The 17678-nt window shown below is 38.9% G+C and overlaps 1 protein-coding gene across 10 annotated transcripts in view; it reads right to left on the reverse strand.

The window, feature by feature from the left end:
- NEO1 (neogenin 1) overlaps positions 1-17678 on the reverse strand; it is a 388142-nt gene that overhangs the window by 99929 nt on the left and 270535 nt on the right. For 9 of the 10 annotated variants that reach the window (XM_067555971.1, XM_067555970.1, XM_067555973.1 and 6 more), the window contains exons 6-7: positions 5815-5969; positions 4772-4892 (exon numbers count right to left, since the gene is read on the reverse strand). The exons of the other annotated variant lie outside the window; for it this stretch is intronic. In XM_067555971.1, the coding sequence (XP_067412072.1) occupies positions 4772-4892; positions 5815-5969 (276 nt within the window). The remainder of the gene's footprint in view (positions 1-4771; positions 4893-5814; positions 5970-17678) is intronic. 10 annotated transcript variants of the gene reach the window in all.

A 17678-nucleotide genomic window follows, 5' to 3' on the forward strand; every position in this document is an offset into this window, starting at 1 on the left:
ATCTTCCTGAAGCCCACTACCACCGACAGCACTGCACTGGTTCCCATTCAGGAGGTTCTCGCTGCACTCAGAAGGCTATAAACTATTTTCCATGAAAATTTAAAGGATACAGAAACTGATGGTACCACCAGAAAAGGGCTCATATGGCATATTGCTGGGTACCAGCTCAATCCCACCCCCTGCTCTCAGGATTTCACTCTTGTAATATCTACAGACTGAGAGAAAGGGGGAAAAAAGGCAGGGAAACATTAGCTTCTGCAGTAGAAAGGTTCAAAACACACTTTATCTTCTTTGAAGATAGTATATAGTGAATTTCGAATGATATTTTGAAACAGTTGTCTACTTAATTCAGCATATTTATTTACAATCTATGCATTTTTTTGTATACAGCAATCAATCAATAATTATTCACTTTTTGGCTGCCTGAATACTTGTCAAGTGCCTGTCACACAGGGGTGACAGCAAACCATCTGCCTTCTTCCCCTGAAGACACCTCCTTCTAGTTGCTACCACCTGTTCTTTTCCAGTCCCCAACTGACAATTCTCAGTTTTGACTGCTACACAGCAAGTGGCTAGACTACAGTTCCTCGATGCATCTCTCAGGCCTTTCACCAACATTGAACCTCTACCAATAAAAGCCAGTTTTGTATCGTAGCCATCAAAGTTTTTAACAAACACAGTGCATGCACAAAATAATACACTAAAAATGCTGATAGGAAAGAACTTTGTTACATTTTATGAGTTGTGTATCCCTGATTGCTTTCTTGCCCAGCATGTGGGTAAAGATCAATATTTCCTCATCCAGGGTATAATTAAATTAAAAATGAGCATTTTAAAAAAGCTTTTTGGGAGGGATTTGGAGGCTCCTGGGAGCCATCTCCCTGAGACAAGGAGAAGACTCTCCCTTCCTGATATGATGTCGGAGAGAGCCCTCCCAAAGGTCACTTAGTGGCGGCATTAAAAGGGAAGTAGGAAGAATTACTCCAGCTGGTGAACCAGGAGGCAATGAGAGTAGCATCGGGGTCGGGTGAAGATAAAGGTTGTATTTACAACAACAGCTACATCCCTAAAAACCTGCATAAATTGCATGTCAGGGTCTGGCAGGATGGGCACCAGAGCCATACTCCAGCTCCACCCGTAAGACATGCCACAATAAGTGAGGAAGCAGGCACCCCCAAAAACACAGGAGAGGGAGGAGGGACTCTCAAAACATTTGTGCTGGGGGGAGAGGGATCGCTGTGTACAACTCACGTGCCGAATGCTGCAGCCTAGGGGAGTGAAGGGGAGATATGGGTAGGGCAGGAAGAATAACACCCAGACCATCCTGCCTAGCATCTGATCTTCCCAGGTCCAGCCCCTTATAGGTAGAGCTGCCCTCAATTCTCTGCTCCCTGCAGAAGAGCAGTCCTTTGAAATTACTGCTGGAGAGGAACAGAGCTGTGGGCTATGTCTAGCCAGGCCATCCATTTCCCATCTAAGCCTCCTGCTGTAGCCTCTTTCAAACAGCTAATGTGACTCCTCCGCTCCAAAAAATTAACGTTTTTCACCCTTAAAATCATCCACTATTTGTTTGAAGATCTCTGCCACACAGCTTGTCCTCAGCCACAAGTTTTTCAGAATTTCTCATTAATGCAAAGAAACAAAATCTCAGACACAAAGGGTGATGTTATCAAAGCACAGCAGCTAATTTCTATAATCTGAAATCTTTTTTTATATAGTTTTCTAGTGTACCATAATTATTAGTGTGCAGTTGACTGCAGCAAATCCCTGAATTATTGCTTCTGTGGAGTTTGAAATTACTGTACATGCACAGAAAAATGAAGACTTAGCCTATGGAGGATTATCATATATTATGCAGATGTTTATTACATCTACAGCAGAAAACACAAACACACAATATATTTCAGTTTGAAACCATTCTCTAGCTTGGCCAGCCCACTTCACCAAGGACATGAACAAAACTGGAAAGATCTAGAGGAAGACAACAGAAAACAAACACCATGAACGATACAAAGAGTTTAGAAAGATTAAGACTATTTAGTTTAGAGAGGCAGTGACTAAGAGTTGACATGATGCATAAAATAATTAATAGTGAGGAGGTGCTCAGCTGTATTTCTGTTTAACCTCTCTAAATACCAAAGATGTCTCATCCTCACCTTCAAGGTCCTGCATAATTCTGTCTTTCCTACTTAGCCAAACTAATCTCTTATGCTGTCCACCTCCAACCTCCTCACTGCCAATAACAACACTATTGATACCTTATTACATTTAGGTTCCTATGACTCATCACAGTAGCACAGGTTTATCCATTTCTCCAGCATTTGCCTGTAAACATGGAACACCCTTTCCAGAGCTGCTTCATAAGGCCTCTAACTTCTCATTTTAATCCTTTATTAAGAAAGGATTTGAAATTATAAACCTACTGGAAAGAGAAGCCTCCAAGAAAGGCTTGTCAAACCAGCCAGGAACTTTCCAGTGTCACCTTTAGAAGACAGAAGATATTGAGAGATTGGGAAGGGAAATAAATTGACTTAGGCATGGACCTTAAATAGGTAAGGAAACCATGCACAGAGAGTAAGCAATTTTTTGGTCACTTGTACGTTTTAATTTGATTTCCAAAACTTCACAAAGTTGATATTTCTCATCATCAGGAGCCAAATCTTAAGATTTATAAAACAGCTGTTTGAGTTAACATGCCAAAAAACCAAACACCTTTGTTTAAGTTTAACATATATGCATTGTAAGTTGCACACCTAGACAAAGATCATTACCAGGTCACTATCTTCATATACTTGAACACTCAAGCACTCCCTTCCCTGAAAGTTTACTTCCACCTTGCCTTTCATTCATTCTGAGATAGTATACAGCTTTAATAGCTTCTTTCGATATTATTGCCGAATGTGTAAATATGTGATGGCAGGCAGTACAGTACATCACTTTTCATGGGTTAGGATGAAACATGCACAGTTCACTCATGACTTCGCTGTACCCTAGTTAGACCATCATTCTCAATGAACAAAATTAAATGTACATTATGCTATGAACCTTGTGATTATAGATACTGTCAACAAAGAGCAGTATTTAGAACATATGGGTGTTACACACGGAGTGCACTGTTAAAAACATTGCAGGCCACGTAATAGAAAAATATAATTTCATAGGTGTAATATTACACCTTTATGAGAATCCACAAATACTGCTTCCATAATCCTCTGGCAGCATGCAAAAGAAAGGACAGAGTTGTAAAGCAAAGTCCTCTACTGTAACAGGAGAGGCTGCTGGAACAGGATGGGGGTGAGACAGTCAGAGGAAACAAGCTGTAGAGGAGTGAGACCAGGGGACTAAAGTATAAAGAGAAGGAAGAAAGCAAAACTCTTGGGAGCAGGGAGGAAGTACAAGCCTGGGTAGGGCATGGATCCAGAACTCAGATACATGAATTATTCAACATTAATGGTGTTATTTCACAAGCCCTGAGAACTTCTCCATCTGGTTTGTGTATTCATCAAAATCCCCCAAGAAGAGATATGATTACTTTTAATTTTGTTCCCTGAACATATAGATAGTAGTAAACCATTGTTGGATCCACATTCCTAACACTGGACAGATGGGGAAATACCACAGAGTATAGTACTAAAACAGTTGAATCCAGCACTGGGCACCTTTCACTCCAAAATATACTGCAAATTTTGTAAAATACCGAAATTACTTCAACCAGCACTGAAACATACCCACATTTTACAGTTTATTCTCTGTATACTAAATACCCAAAATCATGTCTGTTTTATTTCTGCTAGTATTGCAAGTGTGAAGCTATACCATCTCTATAGTCCTATCTGAACAATGTCTCCTCTTTAATTTTTTTTTAATCCAAAGGATATCCTTTTCGCAACAGAATCCAGGTACCTTCCTTGCCATAACCAAGAATTCTTAATTCTAAAACAAGACCAGGAATGGTCATGCAATACAAAAGTCAAATAATGGTATGAAATGAATGCTCTCTTGTTTGATGTTTTCCTTCTCCTCCACACCAATTTTCTCCACTAGCCTCCTAAAACTGATTACCAAGAGTTTTGTGACCTGAGGCTGGGAGAGTGATCCAAGATGATGCCCTAGGATGTTATTTGTATTATTCTGTGTTTCTCATAGAGAGTATTTCTACTATCATGACAGTAGTTATGCTCCCTTAACATCTAAAATATGTAACATGGGACATAATATGTTTAAACATCAAGGATGTGAATGTTATTAATGATTCCCCTGACTAGGGCACGATTAAAATATTTATCTTACTCCACAAATGTTTTCAAGAATTTTTTTTAATCAGTTTACAGACATGATGGAGATTACTTTAAAAAATAAACACTGATAGAGGAGAATAGCCTCTGAAATTGAAATGAATTTTCTCTGATCTAATTCACTTATGTTAAGTTCTATGACTGCTCATTTTTCACTTCTGTAATCTCATTGATCAGTTTCAATTCAGCTATACCCACTATATTTTTATCTAGCTATGCCATAGGACTATCTTAGTTTGACTCTGTTGTGGCTTTTTAATAAATGTTCCAGGAAACATAGTACATTCTTCATATTAAAGGGCCATGGTTTTTTCCTAAATAAACCATTATTGTACAGTAAAAACACAATGACTCATGCTTTAAAAAGGCTTTCTGGTTTAGGTGAGTTATGGAGGTAAATTATGCCTCATGCAAAAAAAGTTCCTTGAAACTGCTCTTCCCCACCTCTGGCACTATGTCATTCCAGTTTATCTTACCATGTTCAAGTATTATCAGCTGGGCTCCAGCCTGTGCATTTCCAATATCATTTTCTGCAATGCACTGATAGAATCCTTCATCTGATTTCACAAGACCCAAAACCTGCAGGTTATGCTCCTTCTGAGGGGGAAAAGGCAAAAGAATTCATGATGCATTCATTAAAAATGAACTATAAATATAAGCACATTCATTTTTAAAATGGTACATATTATGACTTTCTGAGAAAACTCCCAAATATTATAATAGCATGCAAAAATGGCTTTGGAGTGATCTTCAGATCTCATGGGTCTTATAACAACCATGAGCCTGTCCCAGGTAAAATAGTTTTACTTGGATTCTTCAAATGGCTGCACCGAAAATCAGCACAAAGCTATTGTCAATGGGCTATGGTTCTCTAACTACAGAAATCATAACCTGATCCTATTATTCAGAAGTTAAGCATAGGCTTTTGATACAGTCATGTATCAAATAATTATTTTAGTAAAACTAAAAATAGTTCTGAAAGAAAAACTGCATACTACAAAATCAAGTTCTCACTTACACAGTCTTGTAGCCTCAGATTAAGTCTTTAAGCTATATATCTCAGTAATACATTTCATTAAACCTTATAGGATTAAACCTGAAGTTTTGATCAGCAAAAACTCAGGATTATATAAAGAGTAAATTTCCATGGTACATCTTTGTCTGAAATTTTAATTCTTGTGCAGCCACAATGACTACACAAAACTCCAGCAATCTGCATCCATGTCGTGGCTTGCCAGTTTTACATGGTATGAGAACTGAGGCTGTTTAAATTCAAACTGACAGATTGTCTTTCACCAATTAATTCATTACTGTGTATTTCTCACATAAAAGGTATATGCTATAAAGAAACAGACTCTTATAGTGTAAGAAACACAGTACCTATGCTACTCAATAAAATGCTTCACAATGGATTACACAGCAAGAAAGGATTCAAGGAACCATTTAATTCTTCTGGACCTTAACCATGCTACTATATAGGTCAACAGCTTGAAATGACTGAAAATGAGAATTTACTTACTACAATTTTGAAGTAGTCACTAGGGATCACCATGTCTCCATTCTTGACCCATTTCACAGTTGGAGTTGGTTTCCCAGTCACTTCACACTCAAAGATGATATCCATAGATTCGTGAGCATAAATATTAGCAGGCTGCTTCAGAAATTCAGGTGGAGCTTTAAATATAAGGGTAGAAGGAGAAAAGTTAATGTTTATCTAGACTAGCAATATCACTGGAGTTTACATTTTATATAATAAAACTGAATCACGAATTGAGCTGGGTGAAATTTTTGGGACAAAGAGTTTACTTGCTGAAAAAAGCAGTTTGGGGGTGACCAGAACTATTTAAATGAATTTGTGTCAAGTTCACCAAGTAGTTTTGACCAAACTGAAAAAGTCTAAATGTTTCAGTAATGTCGAAACTAAACCCAGTTACTATCCTCTGTCACTGGGCCAGGGAAAGACAGAGAGAATAACTCTCTAGCCTGGTAGTTAGGGCACTTACCTAGGATGTGGGACATCCAAGTTCAAGCCCTTCTCTACTGACTGTCTAGTTATTTATAAAAAGTGGAACATCTTCAAGAGAAGAGATGGCCCCATAACCAGAATATGCCACAACCTAATGGTTTGGTCACTCTTGTAAATTGGCTGATCCAAGTTCAAATCCCTTTCTCCACATCATGCAAAGGGAGGACTGAACCTCAGTCTTCCCCTCACAGGTAAGTGTCCTAATCATTGGGCTAAACCTTATAAGGGAGGAAGGCACCACCACCACCTTCTCCCTCCTCCGTTTTGCAAATTTAGTTCTCCTTTCCTTTTGTCAAAGTGCCTGAAAATCAAAACAAAAATTTTTGATAGAAACAAATGATTCATTTCGACATTACCAAAGGATTCTGTTTACATTATTTTTTTTTACTTTTCAATTCACCCAAAAAAGTTAAAACGTCAGTTTCACCCAGAACAAACTTTTTTATTTTTATTTTTCGGAATTGCCAGGGGACTGAAAAATCCATTATTCACCCAGCTCTAATTATAAACAACACTGCTAAAGAGCACTTCACGGACTATAGAACAAACAGTAGAAATGTAGCCAGGGATTTTCAAAAGAGACTAAAGGAGTTAGGCACCCAACTCTCATTATAATTCAACAGGAATCAGGCACCTAACTTCCTCAGTCTCCTTTGAAAAGTATAGCTGTAATTGTTAGTGATCAAGAGCAGTTAAATCAAGCAGAAAACAATTATTTAAACTACTTTTAAATTCTAACAGAATGAGAATTATAATAATAGCAAGAAGTGCATTTCATAGCTAAGGGACATAGATACAAAATGTTCTAGCTACTACTGTTTCAAGATTATGTTCAGGGCCAATTAAACAGCCAGCTATTTTGAACTGAAGTGATCTGCTGGGAATATATGGGAAAAGAAGATGAGTCATATATGATGGAACTACTCATTAAGAGCCTAAAAATCAGAAGCATTTAAAAATCAATGTAGAATTTAACTGGGATCCAACAGTAAGACTTCAGTGGTGGAGTAATATGTTGCATCTGCTTGTGTGCCTGTTAGACAGCATGCTGCTGCATTCTAACTGGAGACAGTGTGCAGTGGCACAGGGCATCAGGGCTGGTCTACACTTAAACCTCAGGTCAGTAAAGCTACAGGGCCCAGATGTGAGAAAAATCCACAGCTCCTTGATACCGTAGCTATGTCAACCTAACTCTTGGGGCAGAAACAGCAAAGTTGATGGAAGAATGCTTTGTTCAACCTAGCTACTATTGCTTGGGGAGGTGGAGTTCCTACAGCAATGGAAAAACCCCTTCGGTTGCTGTAGTCTGTGTCTACACTATGGGGTTACAGGAGCATAGCTGTGTCGTCGTAGCTATGCTCCTGTAGCACTCAATGTAGATATGGCCTCAGACCAGGAGCTAGGAGACCATTCATAGTTCTGTCATTGACTTACCACATGACTTTGGGCAAACCACTTAGAGCACCATTGTACAACCATTACACCACTTTTAATGGAACTAATCCTATGAGGAAAGTCCTTGGCAACACAAGTAAGTTTGTACAAAACAGCTTTTAATTTCTCTGTGCCAAAGTTCTCCCATCTGTAAAATGGGGCTAACACCTACTTATGTTTGTAATGTGCTTCAAGATCTGTTGATGAAAAATGTTATACATGTATTTAATAAGTTGCATTTTAGAAATACTGTAAGTCAAGTTGGGGCTCCAGAAAACAAAGAATTGTAACTAGTCTATATTAAACAAGAGAATTTGTCAGCTGCAGCAATCTGTTCATATTAAGTAGGAAGGCAAAATTCCACAACTAGTATAATACAGATTTCCTTTAAATACAAGAGGTATGCCAAGACTCAAGCCAGAACACCACCGCCAAAATAAACTGAATGAAAAAATAAATTAAATTTACATTTCCTAGGGAACAAAAAGACAGATAAGCTGATAAAACCAAAAAAAGTAACACACACCTAGGACTGAAATTTTGTCTGTCTCACATTTTGAAAGTACAAATCACCTTGATGTCTTTATGAATAACATGACAACTCAATTTACACAATTTTGTGTCATAATCCAAACCTTTTCTACTCTTTTTTCATCTGTAGGCTGTCTCATTTAGATTGTAAGGCAAGAATTGTGTCTTACGTTCTTCTGCAGTACCATGAACCTTTGTGGCACTCAAAATAAAATAAAAAAACAAGGCCAGACCCGTAGACACGATGTATAACATTGAGCAATATCACCTGATGCCACATGAACAATAAGTTAAAGAAGGGAGTACTGTAAAACACGTTTATTCGATGGTAAAGTAAAATATGATGGATCATACACATAGAACCAAGTCAGAGAAAGGGAGATAAAATTAAATTCCCTTTTTTGTACATTTTCCTCAATATAACTGATCATACCAATATAGATTCCAGAATAGCATTAGTTAATGACTCCTGTATGCTTTGAAAAAATGTGAAACTCTAGGTGCCTACACAGAGATGCAGGGCTATTTTACTGAAACATGCTGGCAGCCAGAACAGGTGGGTAATGTTAGCAATGCTCCACGCCTATAAGAGTGTATATGTCTGGCTGGAGTAAGAAACAGAGGACGAGTCATAGGAGACAATGTAGGGAAAACCCTAGAAACAGCTAAGCTTGACAAGAAAACATAGGCTGGGGTATATATGTTGTTGTTATTTAAGTTGACTATAAAGACAAAGCCCAGAGAGAAAGTAATTTAAGACTATTTCCAATATGTGGTATATATACCTTCTTTTACAGCAGAGCGGGAACTCCACTTGATTACATACACCATTCTCTTCTCTAGGTCTTGAAAAATTACAGACTTTTAAAATTATTACTACTTCCCCATAATAAGGTGGATTACAAAACTTAAATATAGATGTTAGAAATTCACAATTTCAAAACTGGCCACATTTTAGATTTTCAAGTAATAAAAACTACAGAATTTTTTTGTATGTAACACGACTCTGCTTTGGAACAGATTTACTGTTAAGAAACAAAGACCAGTAGACAAGGACTCTAGTATGTCTACACTGCAGTTAAACACCCATGGCTGGTCTGGGTCAGCTGACTGAGGTTTATGGAGCTCAAGCAGCGCGCTGTAAAATTGTGGTGTAGATGTTTGAGATCAGGCTGGAGCTTGAGCTCTGAAGCCCCGTGAGTGGGGGTGGGCCCAGAGCACTAGTGTAATCCCCACCAGCCTAATTCTGTCAACTCGAGCTGGGAGGCATGCTCCAAAATGCTGTGTAAGTAAACCTCTAAGACTCTTTAGCTTAGTGGCAGAATGAGGAATTGCTTGCAGCAAAACTCTCTGACTATCACTTGTTATGAAAAATGTTCGCATATTTTTTGTTTCTGGTACATTCATAGGCATGAGAAAAAGTTGCTTATTTGGCAGCCTTGATTGCTAAATTTCCAGGGAGAGTCAAAAGCACTCTTTTCCCCTTGATCATTTGTTAAAGAAAGTCAATATGTACGGGCAAGAGTTTAGGCAAACATCTCACATAATTGACTAGTCAATGGGATTTATTTCCTGCTAAGGAAAGTGAAGGAATGCTAGAAGATGTTACATTTCTTCCTAAGAACACAGTTCCATTTTTCTTCAAGCTGTCTATATGTGAAGGATTTTTTTTATGGTTACCTGGAGACAAGCAGCTCTCCAAACATTAACTGTAGTTCCAGCTTATAAATGAAGCAACTTAACAAGGGCATAAAAATATGGAAACACTTTGCTATAAAGTAACCAGTTTAAGCACTTTTCCCCCATGCCCACTAACTATTTTACTACAAGGCCTTCTCCACTGCCTGCAATTTCATAAAAACTACCATAAAAATGGAAGAAAGTTTCTCCTTGGAAATACAAACATCTAAGCACACACACCTCTTCCACACAAAAAAGTGACTTTTACAGAATATCATGATTGCACAGTGAAGAACACAAAATTCAGTAAATGCTAAAGATCAGCTTCTCTGTGCAAACTTATCTTCATGCATGTTCATTACAGTACAGCCTTTAATTCCAAAATAATACATTATTTTTACAATGACTCCTGCCTCATTTGATACATTTACCATAATTTCCTGACTTGTGAACTTTATTCTGTAATATTGTTTTTCCTTTTAAGTAGTCTTTATTTATGGAATTTCCTAAGGGTTTTTACAAGGTAAAATAAAATATTTCATTGCATGCAAACTATTTGGTCAGATTAAAGCTGGTTTTCATCAGACCCTCACAAGGTGTGTCTATGACCCTGGGATAATGTTCCTGCCAAATTTCAAGTTCCTACAATCTCCTCCGGAGACAATGGCAATTAGTCAAAAGAAAGATTGCAATATTTTTAAAAAGTAATTGCAAAAGTTTACTTATTTCCCCTCTACTCTCTGTTCTCAAAAATCCCACATTCAGGAGTAAAGTCAGAACTCCTGCTAATAAGTTTAGAAATCTGCAGCAAGGACTGTAACAGGGTTGCTGCCTCTCGAGTGCCCCCTCGTGGTCTAGGATCACACTACAGGCAGCCTGCCTCAATTTCCCCTCTTGGACTGTACTGTGTGATGGGACACTGGATGGGGAAAGCTCTGAGTTACTACACAGAATTCTTTCCAAGGTTTCCAGCTGGTGGGTCTTGCCCACGTGCTCAGGCTCTAACTATCTGGGGGCGGGAGAGAATTTTTCCCTGGGCCTGATTGACAGAGACCCTAACGGTTTTTTGTCTTCCTCTGCAGCATGGGTCACTTGCAGGTTAAAACTAGTTTAAATGGTGGATTCTCTGTAACTTGAAGTTTTTAAATCATGATTTGAGAACTTCAGTAATTCAGCCAGAGGTTATAAATCTATTACAGGAATGGATGGGCAAGGTTCTGAGGCCTGCAATGTGCAGGAGCTCAGACTAGACGATCAGATTAGATGCTGGGGGAGGTCTAGGTTAGATATTAGGAAAAACTTTTTCACTAGGAGGGTGGTGAAGTACTGGAATGGGTTACCTGGGGAGCTGGTGGAATCTCCATCCTTAGAGATCTTTAAGGCCTGCTTGACAAAGCCCTGGATGGGATGATTTAGTTGGGGTTGGTCCTGCTTGAGCAGGGGGTGGGACTAGATGACCTCCTGAGGTCCCTTCCAACCCTAATCTTCTATGATTCTATGGTCATGATGATCCCTTCTAACATTAAAGTCTACGAGTCATAAGAAACCCAAACATTTTGTCCATTCACATCCCTTCTTGGGTTATGCTTTATTAAATTAACAAACATTCAAAATAAAATTTTCAAGTCAATCCAAAAATCCACACAAAGGTTTCTCTTCCTCATCCCTGGCCTTCCTCCAGGGGCCTTTCCTGCTTTGGCAAGCCACTTCCAGGACCTACCTGTCTGGAGTCTCAACCCTAATTCCCAGGACCCTCTAATAGAGCCTGCTCACTCCTAGCAGTCTCTAATGCTTGAACATTCCCCTTCATTGCAATCTCCTGCTGCTCTTTATAGGGTAATCATCCTGAACTCTCCCAGTTGTGGCTCATTTTAGAATCAGGGCTGGCTAGCCTCAGCCCTCCAGCAGCAAGCAACCCTGAATCAAATATTAAGTGCTATTTACATTTAATTCTAACCATCAGGCAAGATTCTAATACACTACTGTAAGACTTCCTGAAATATCCCACCTGATATTTTAGTCCCATATCTTATTTGAACCAAGATTGTCAATTGTGCTGAACTGTGCAGTGGTTTTCTATTAGGGACAAAATTCCATTAGTGACTGTGAGACCTAAATCTCAATAGCACTTTTGCCCATCTATATGATCCTAGTTAACGAGCAAGTTAACATCTTGCTATTTAGGCAACTAAGGGCTGGAAGCATCACAGAAGTTGAACTTCCTATTTCAAAGGAAGTCTGAGCAAATGCCACCATCATCTATTCCCCAACAGCAAGTTAAAGATCTCAGTCTTGCAAGTGAAGACAGCGTATTATGGATAGAACATTACTACAAAGCTCTGGGGGAAAATATACATCAGGATTAAATAGGCAGGAAATATATCTCAAGTCACTTACAAAAGAAGGAAAGGGAGCAAAAGAAAGGCTTGGGAATGAAAGTCAATAGTTGAAAGGTGTGTGTAGGGATGGGGGGGATGGAAAAATGAATTGTTGCCCCAATATTTTCAAAACAGAAAATATGTGAAATAAACAGTGCTGGGACTATTCTACTAATTACACCTACAAGACAGAACAAAAACCCTACAGTCTGAAATGTAAGCATAATGACAGCGTAATTTCATCAAATGACTTGATGCCACTAGGAGCAGTGTGATCCATCTAAGGCTATGTCTATACTGATGGCGGCAAATTTGCCGCCATCAAAGTGATTTATCTGGTTCAACTGAGCAGCAGTGAAGAGACAATCAATCCAGAAGTCGATCTAATAAAACCACCTCGCCAAAAAACATAGCACTGCGTTGATGGGTACACATTTCTCATTGATGCAGCGCAGTGGAGACAGTGTTAAACAGAAGTTACAAAGTCGACAGGAGTTATGCAAGCTATTCTACATAGCTTGAATAACTCCCACAGATTGTCGCCGAATTTCGCCAGCAGTGTAGACCAGGCCTAAATCAGGGCAGTACACACAAGTTGGGAGAAATGTAAATTAAATCTTGGGAGACACTACCATAACAATGGATGTCAAACTGTTTGTGCTGTTACCTACTTTCATATAATCTTGGTTTAAGAGACCAGAGTTGGAATGTTTACCTTCTTCAAATAAGGAGTGCTTTTCCTGGCTCTGGGGCAAAAGCCAAGTTGTTTACAAATGTTTAATATGGAAAATGTTCATTTCATTTTCAGCTATTTTCTTGTTAATGAATTTAAAAAAATAATGCCTTTAAAAATGTGTTCTTTTACAGTTTAACTACTTCATTGTTTAGCATTCACACCGATTAAACACAACATAAGTGCAGATGTTTGTGGCAGAGAAGTTAAATTGATAACCAGAGAGCAAATGAGCCAATTACCATATAAAATAAGATTTGTAATGGAAGATTATGTGTTTCGTTACCAAATAGACAATTAAACTTCAAAGCAGCCTTGGCAGCTCAGCTTTCCCTCCCTATCCGTCCTAATGTCATTATCACGCAAAGAACAATTTTAATTGCTAAACACTTATGCAGAATTTCACATGTAGACTATTACACTTGCAACATCCCTATTCCACAGGCTCCATTTAATTCCTTCACTATCTTGCAGCTATTAAAGAACACACTTTTTAATATTTAAACACTGATATCCAGTGATCTCCAATGGAAACCAGGGTTTAGCAACAGTGCAATTGCAGTACTTCATTGTTTGCTTACTGTGCTATGCTAGATAAAATTCTTTATTTGACAACTGGTACCAGCATAATCTGTGGCTTCATTTTTAGATTTTCAGAGATTAGGAATGGATGTCCCTGAATAATTACAACAACAGGAATAAAGATGTGTTGTCTATTGCAAGCTTTGCATTATTATGGTTTCTTTAAGTACCTTTTCAGAGCTTTACAACTCTTTTACCTATATTTGGAGCAGAACAGGGGCATGCACAAGGGGGAGCAAGCAGAGGGCTGGAACTCCTCCAGCCCCAGAGCCTCAGTGGCAGGCAACAAGCTCCTGCCAGGGCAGGGGCGGAGGGGAGGAGAGGGACAGAAGAGCAAGCTCCTCCCAGGGCTGGGCCAGGCAAGGTAAGAGCAAGCTCCTCCCAGGGCCGGGGGTATGGGGAAGAGTGAGCTCCTCCCATGGCCGGGGGGAGAAGGGGAGGGACAGGACACAGAATGTGCCCCTCCAAAAGAGGTTAAAGATAAATTCCTGCATACTCTCCTGCCCAGATGAGCTTTCCTTTCATTGTCATACGGAATCACTCCCTCTCCCACAAAAGAAAAAAAAAATCCAAGTTTCTTTTTCCAATCTCATTTCAAATTTGAAACTCAGGCTGGGGGGGAAGAATTAATGTTCTGCATAATTCCACTCTGTAGTATTTCAAACCTGTAAGCACCATTTGTCATAACAACCAATCAAAAGTTGTATTTTCTTAATTTTAAATTAGTGGCATACAAAATACGAGTGAGGTACATTAAAAAAATGTTTTAGGCCTTATTCACAGCTCAGTTTAATAGTGTTTATTTCAAAATTTGATGCCTTCACTAAAAATAAAACATACTTGTCTCTAAGATTTTATTCATGTGAATATTTATTTCCACAAAAGGCGACCATCTGAAAGATATGAGTACAAAATTATACCGCACAGCAGCCTGGACAACCCCTTTTAGGTGAGCAGCAGACCCCACTGATTTGGTTGACAATGTACCTCTCTACACACACATACATCATTTGAAAGCTTATTAGATCTACTCTAAGATGAGGTATGTCGTGGAGCTGTTACCATAGAAAAAAAGGAAAAACAATGACACCATCAACACATTAAAATGACCACTTTGAACTATTTGTTAGTTTAATTATTTTACATACTATTTCATGACATAAAATTGTATTTCTTTGGAACCTCAAACCATCACAACCACAATCTCAAGGGTAAAACAAATCTAATAATAAATTTCTACAGGTATCATTGAAATGTAATAGCGGTGACATTTCTAGTAATTATCATCATCCTCTTTCTCATCCTGACCTCTGTCGAGAATGCAGTCTTCATTCTCTGCACAGAACTGTGTACATGCCAAGGCAAGATTATTCTGACTATAGACACAGTTCATTGTGAAGCAACCCCTATGGGTAGAGATACAAATAAAGTCTTGTAGAAACTCAGATGCCATTGGGCCCTTACAGAATACAGGATTTTTCCTTCCATGTTGCAGTGGTGATCCAATATCTGGTTTACCCATGTACAAAGACATCCAGATCTTTGTTTGCCAAGACGCTCTTTTGACATGCTCTTCAAAACGATCTTCACATAGTAAGTGTTTGGCCAGTAAATTGTCCTTTTTGATGGCAAAATTCAGATCTTTGTGGGTTTCCTTTTCTTTTTCACTTTGGTCATACAGCACTGCTACCAACGTTCCTGCTGCTGAAATTGTCACTTGTCTGTCACTCTCTTCCAATTTGACAAGCTCTCTGGAGCAGTAAGCACTCTTTGTTTCAACCATATTAAATAGAGATTTTTACCAATATCAAATAGGGATGACATGGAGTCACATCTTTTAACACATGTACAGCAGAAAGTATGTTGCAGAAGTCAAGAGTGAAACTGCATGCACAGGTGTGAAGTGACAATGTCAGTGGTGCTGGTAATTGTGCCTGTTTCAATCCCACATATCTGCCCATTCCATGTTTGGAAAGTAATGAACAGCAAGGACCAAAATATCTGTATCCAATGACCAAATTACTATGGTTCCTTTGACGCCAAGAGATCCCCAAAGCCATATTAGCACTTACAGAATGCAGAAGCATCTTTGTGTCTGCTTCCTCTTGAGTATTGTACAAGTCTTGGGCTTCTTCAACACCTCTACTGGCGATGGACTTTCCTACCTCCCCACTGGAAAAGCCTTCTGCAAGGAGTGTTTGTGTGGGTTGTGATCCTGCACTCTCAGATGTATTTTGAAACAAATATGCACAGAGAACTTATACAAGTGACCACAGGGCATCCACCAATCATCTGATACTTCTTGCATCCAACTGTAGATCCTGTCCAGCACTGTCTTTCTGCAGTTTTCACATCTGTTAAAGGCTTTGATTACAGAATTAGCTTTGTCAAAACTTTTAGGACCTGGCTTGAGTACTCAGCAGCCAGTTCATCAAATGAGTGGACTCCAGTCATCATTCATGTGACAGCTATGGCATCTCTGATGTACACTGGGCGTTTCTTCGTTGCATGCTCTTAGCTCATGGATTCTTTCAGCTTGGACTTCTACTGATGCCCTAATTCAGATTTGTCTACTCTTCTCATTGTCCCATCAGCATGGAAGAGGGACATAGGCACAGGTCCTAATGCGTGAGTAAGAACAGTTGCCATTGAAACATCATCTCTCCATCTTGCAAAGGACAAGGCTCTGTGGAAAACAATTTCTGGACTGACAGCTGCTGTGATTGTCCCTCTCATGCCAGACTTACATTTGGTCTTCCTAGCCATGTCAGCAAATGTTTTGATACCAGATTTCTTGACTGGTCTGAAGAAGCTACGTGTTCCATAAGTATGAAGTGCACCTCCCACAACTCTCTCCATTAGTTCTTCACCAACATCTGTTATTTTTCCGAAGAGACTCTTCCACAGCTGATGATACATGCAGTCCAGTAGAAATGCTGACAAGCACCTATAGATGTGATTCAGGGTCAAATGGATTTGTCATGTTGTTGATGACATGGTTGGGAAGAGCTGCAACATGCTCTTCATCCCTCTTCAGTGCAGAGACAAGGATGTGTTTGTGGACTTTGTCTTCCATTACTTCTTTTTAGGCCACTCCTTTAATATCTTTTGCATGTTCATAATACGAAGCTGTGTTCTGTCATCTCTAACACTAATGCCAACCTGTACATAAGCATCGCTAAATTAAAATGCTAATTCCTAGAATATTTCAAAGGCTGGTACTGCATGCACATAGGCAATTACAAATGAAAACTACCAGGCAGACTAGATGCTAAATTATATGTACAAAAACTCACAAATGGAGACGCACTGCATTAGGGATTCACTTACATTTATATCTATCCACTATGCAGTCCAACCAAGGACACAATCTAGTGCTACCAGTTCACAACCTTCAGCGAGAGACTGATTTGGTCAGCAAATTTCAGCTGAAAATATAGAAAACTATTATAATCACCTGAGATATTTTGACAATTAAGAATATGTGATGTAAAAACATTTCATGTTAGTATATTGCAAAATGTTGATATTTGCCATATGCTAAACAGCTTCATGATTTCTGGCGAAAAACAAACAAACAAAAAACAGTTACCCAGGCAAAACCAATGAAAATCTTTAATACATTGTCATTTGGTAGCTTTGACCAACAACCACCACACTGAAGTGTTGAAATTAACTTAAACAATAAAAACTGTAGTCAGTCATGTTGCAGCTTCTGGAACTGTGCCTTAAAATACACATTCGTTTTGGGTACCATTGTTTCACCTCACTTACGGCACCAACTGATAGTACCACATCACATCTCATCTAAACGTACATAAAATAAGCTTTCAACAGATATGTGATGTGAGTGTGCACAGAGTGGATACATTAAACTCTGAAATTATGACCTTTTGGAGAAATGCCTCGTACCTATTTCCAAAAACCAACCATCCAATAATAAGCAAACCAATATTCCAAAACAACTTAATCATTACCATATTCATTCTGTGTCCTAGCCCTCCTCAAAAGTCCAGAAA

Source organism: Emydura macquarii, unplaced genomic scaffold (genome assembly GCF_026122565.2).
Source record: "Emydura macquarii macquarii isolate MOO-44397 ecotype Brisbane River unplaced genomic scaffold, CSIRO-AGI_Emac_v2 contig_1644, whole genome shotgun sequence".
Classification (NCBI taxonomy): Eukaryota; Metazoa; Chordata; order Testudines; family Chelidae; genus Emydura; species Emydura macquarii.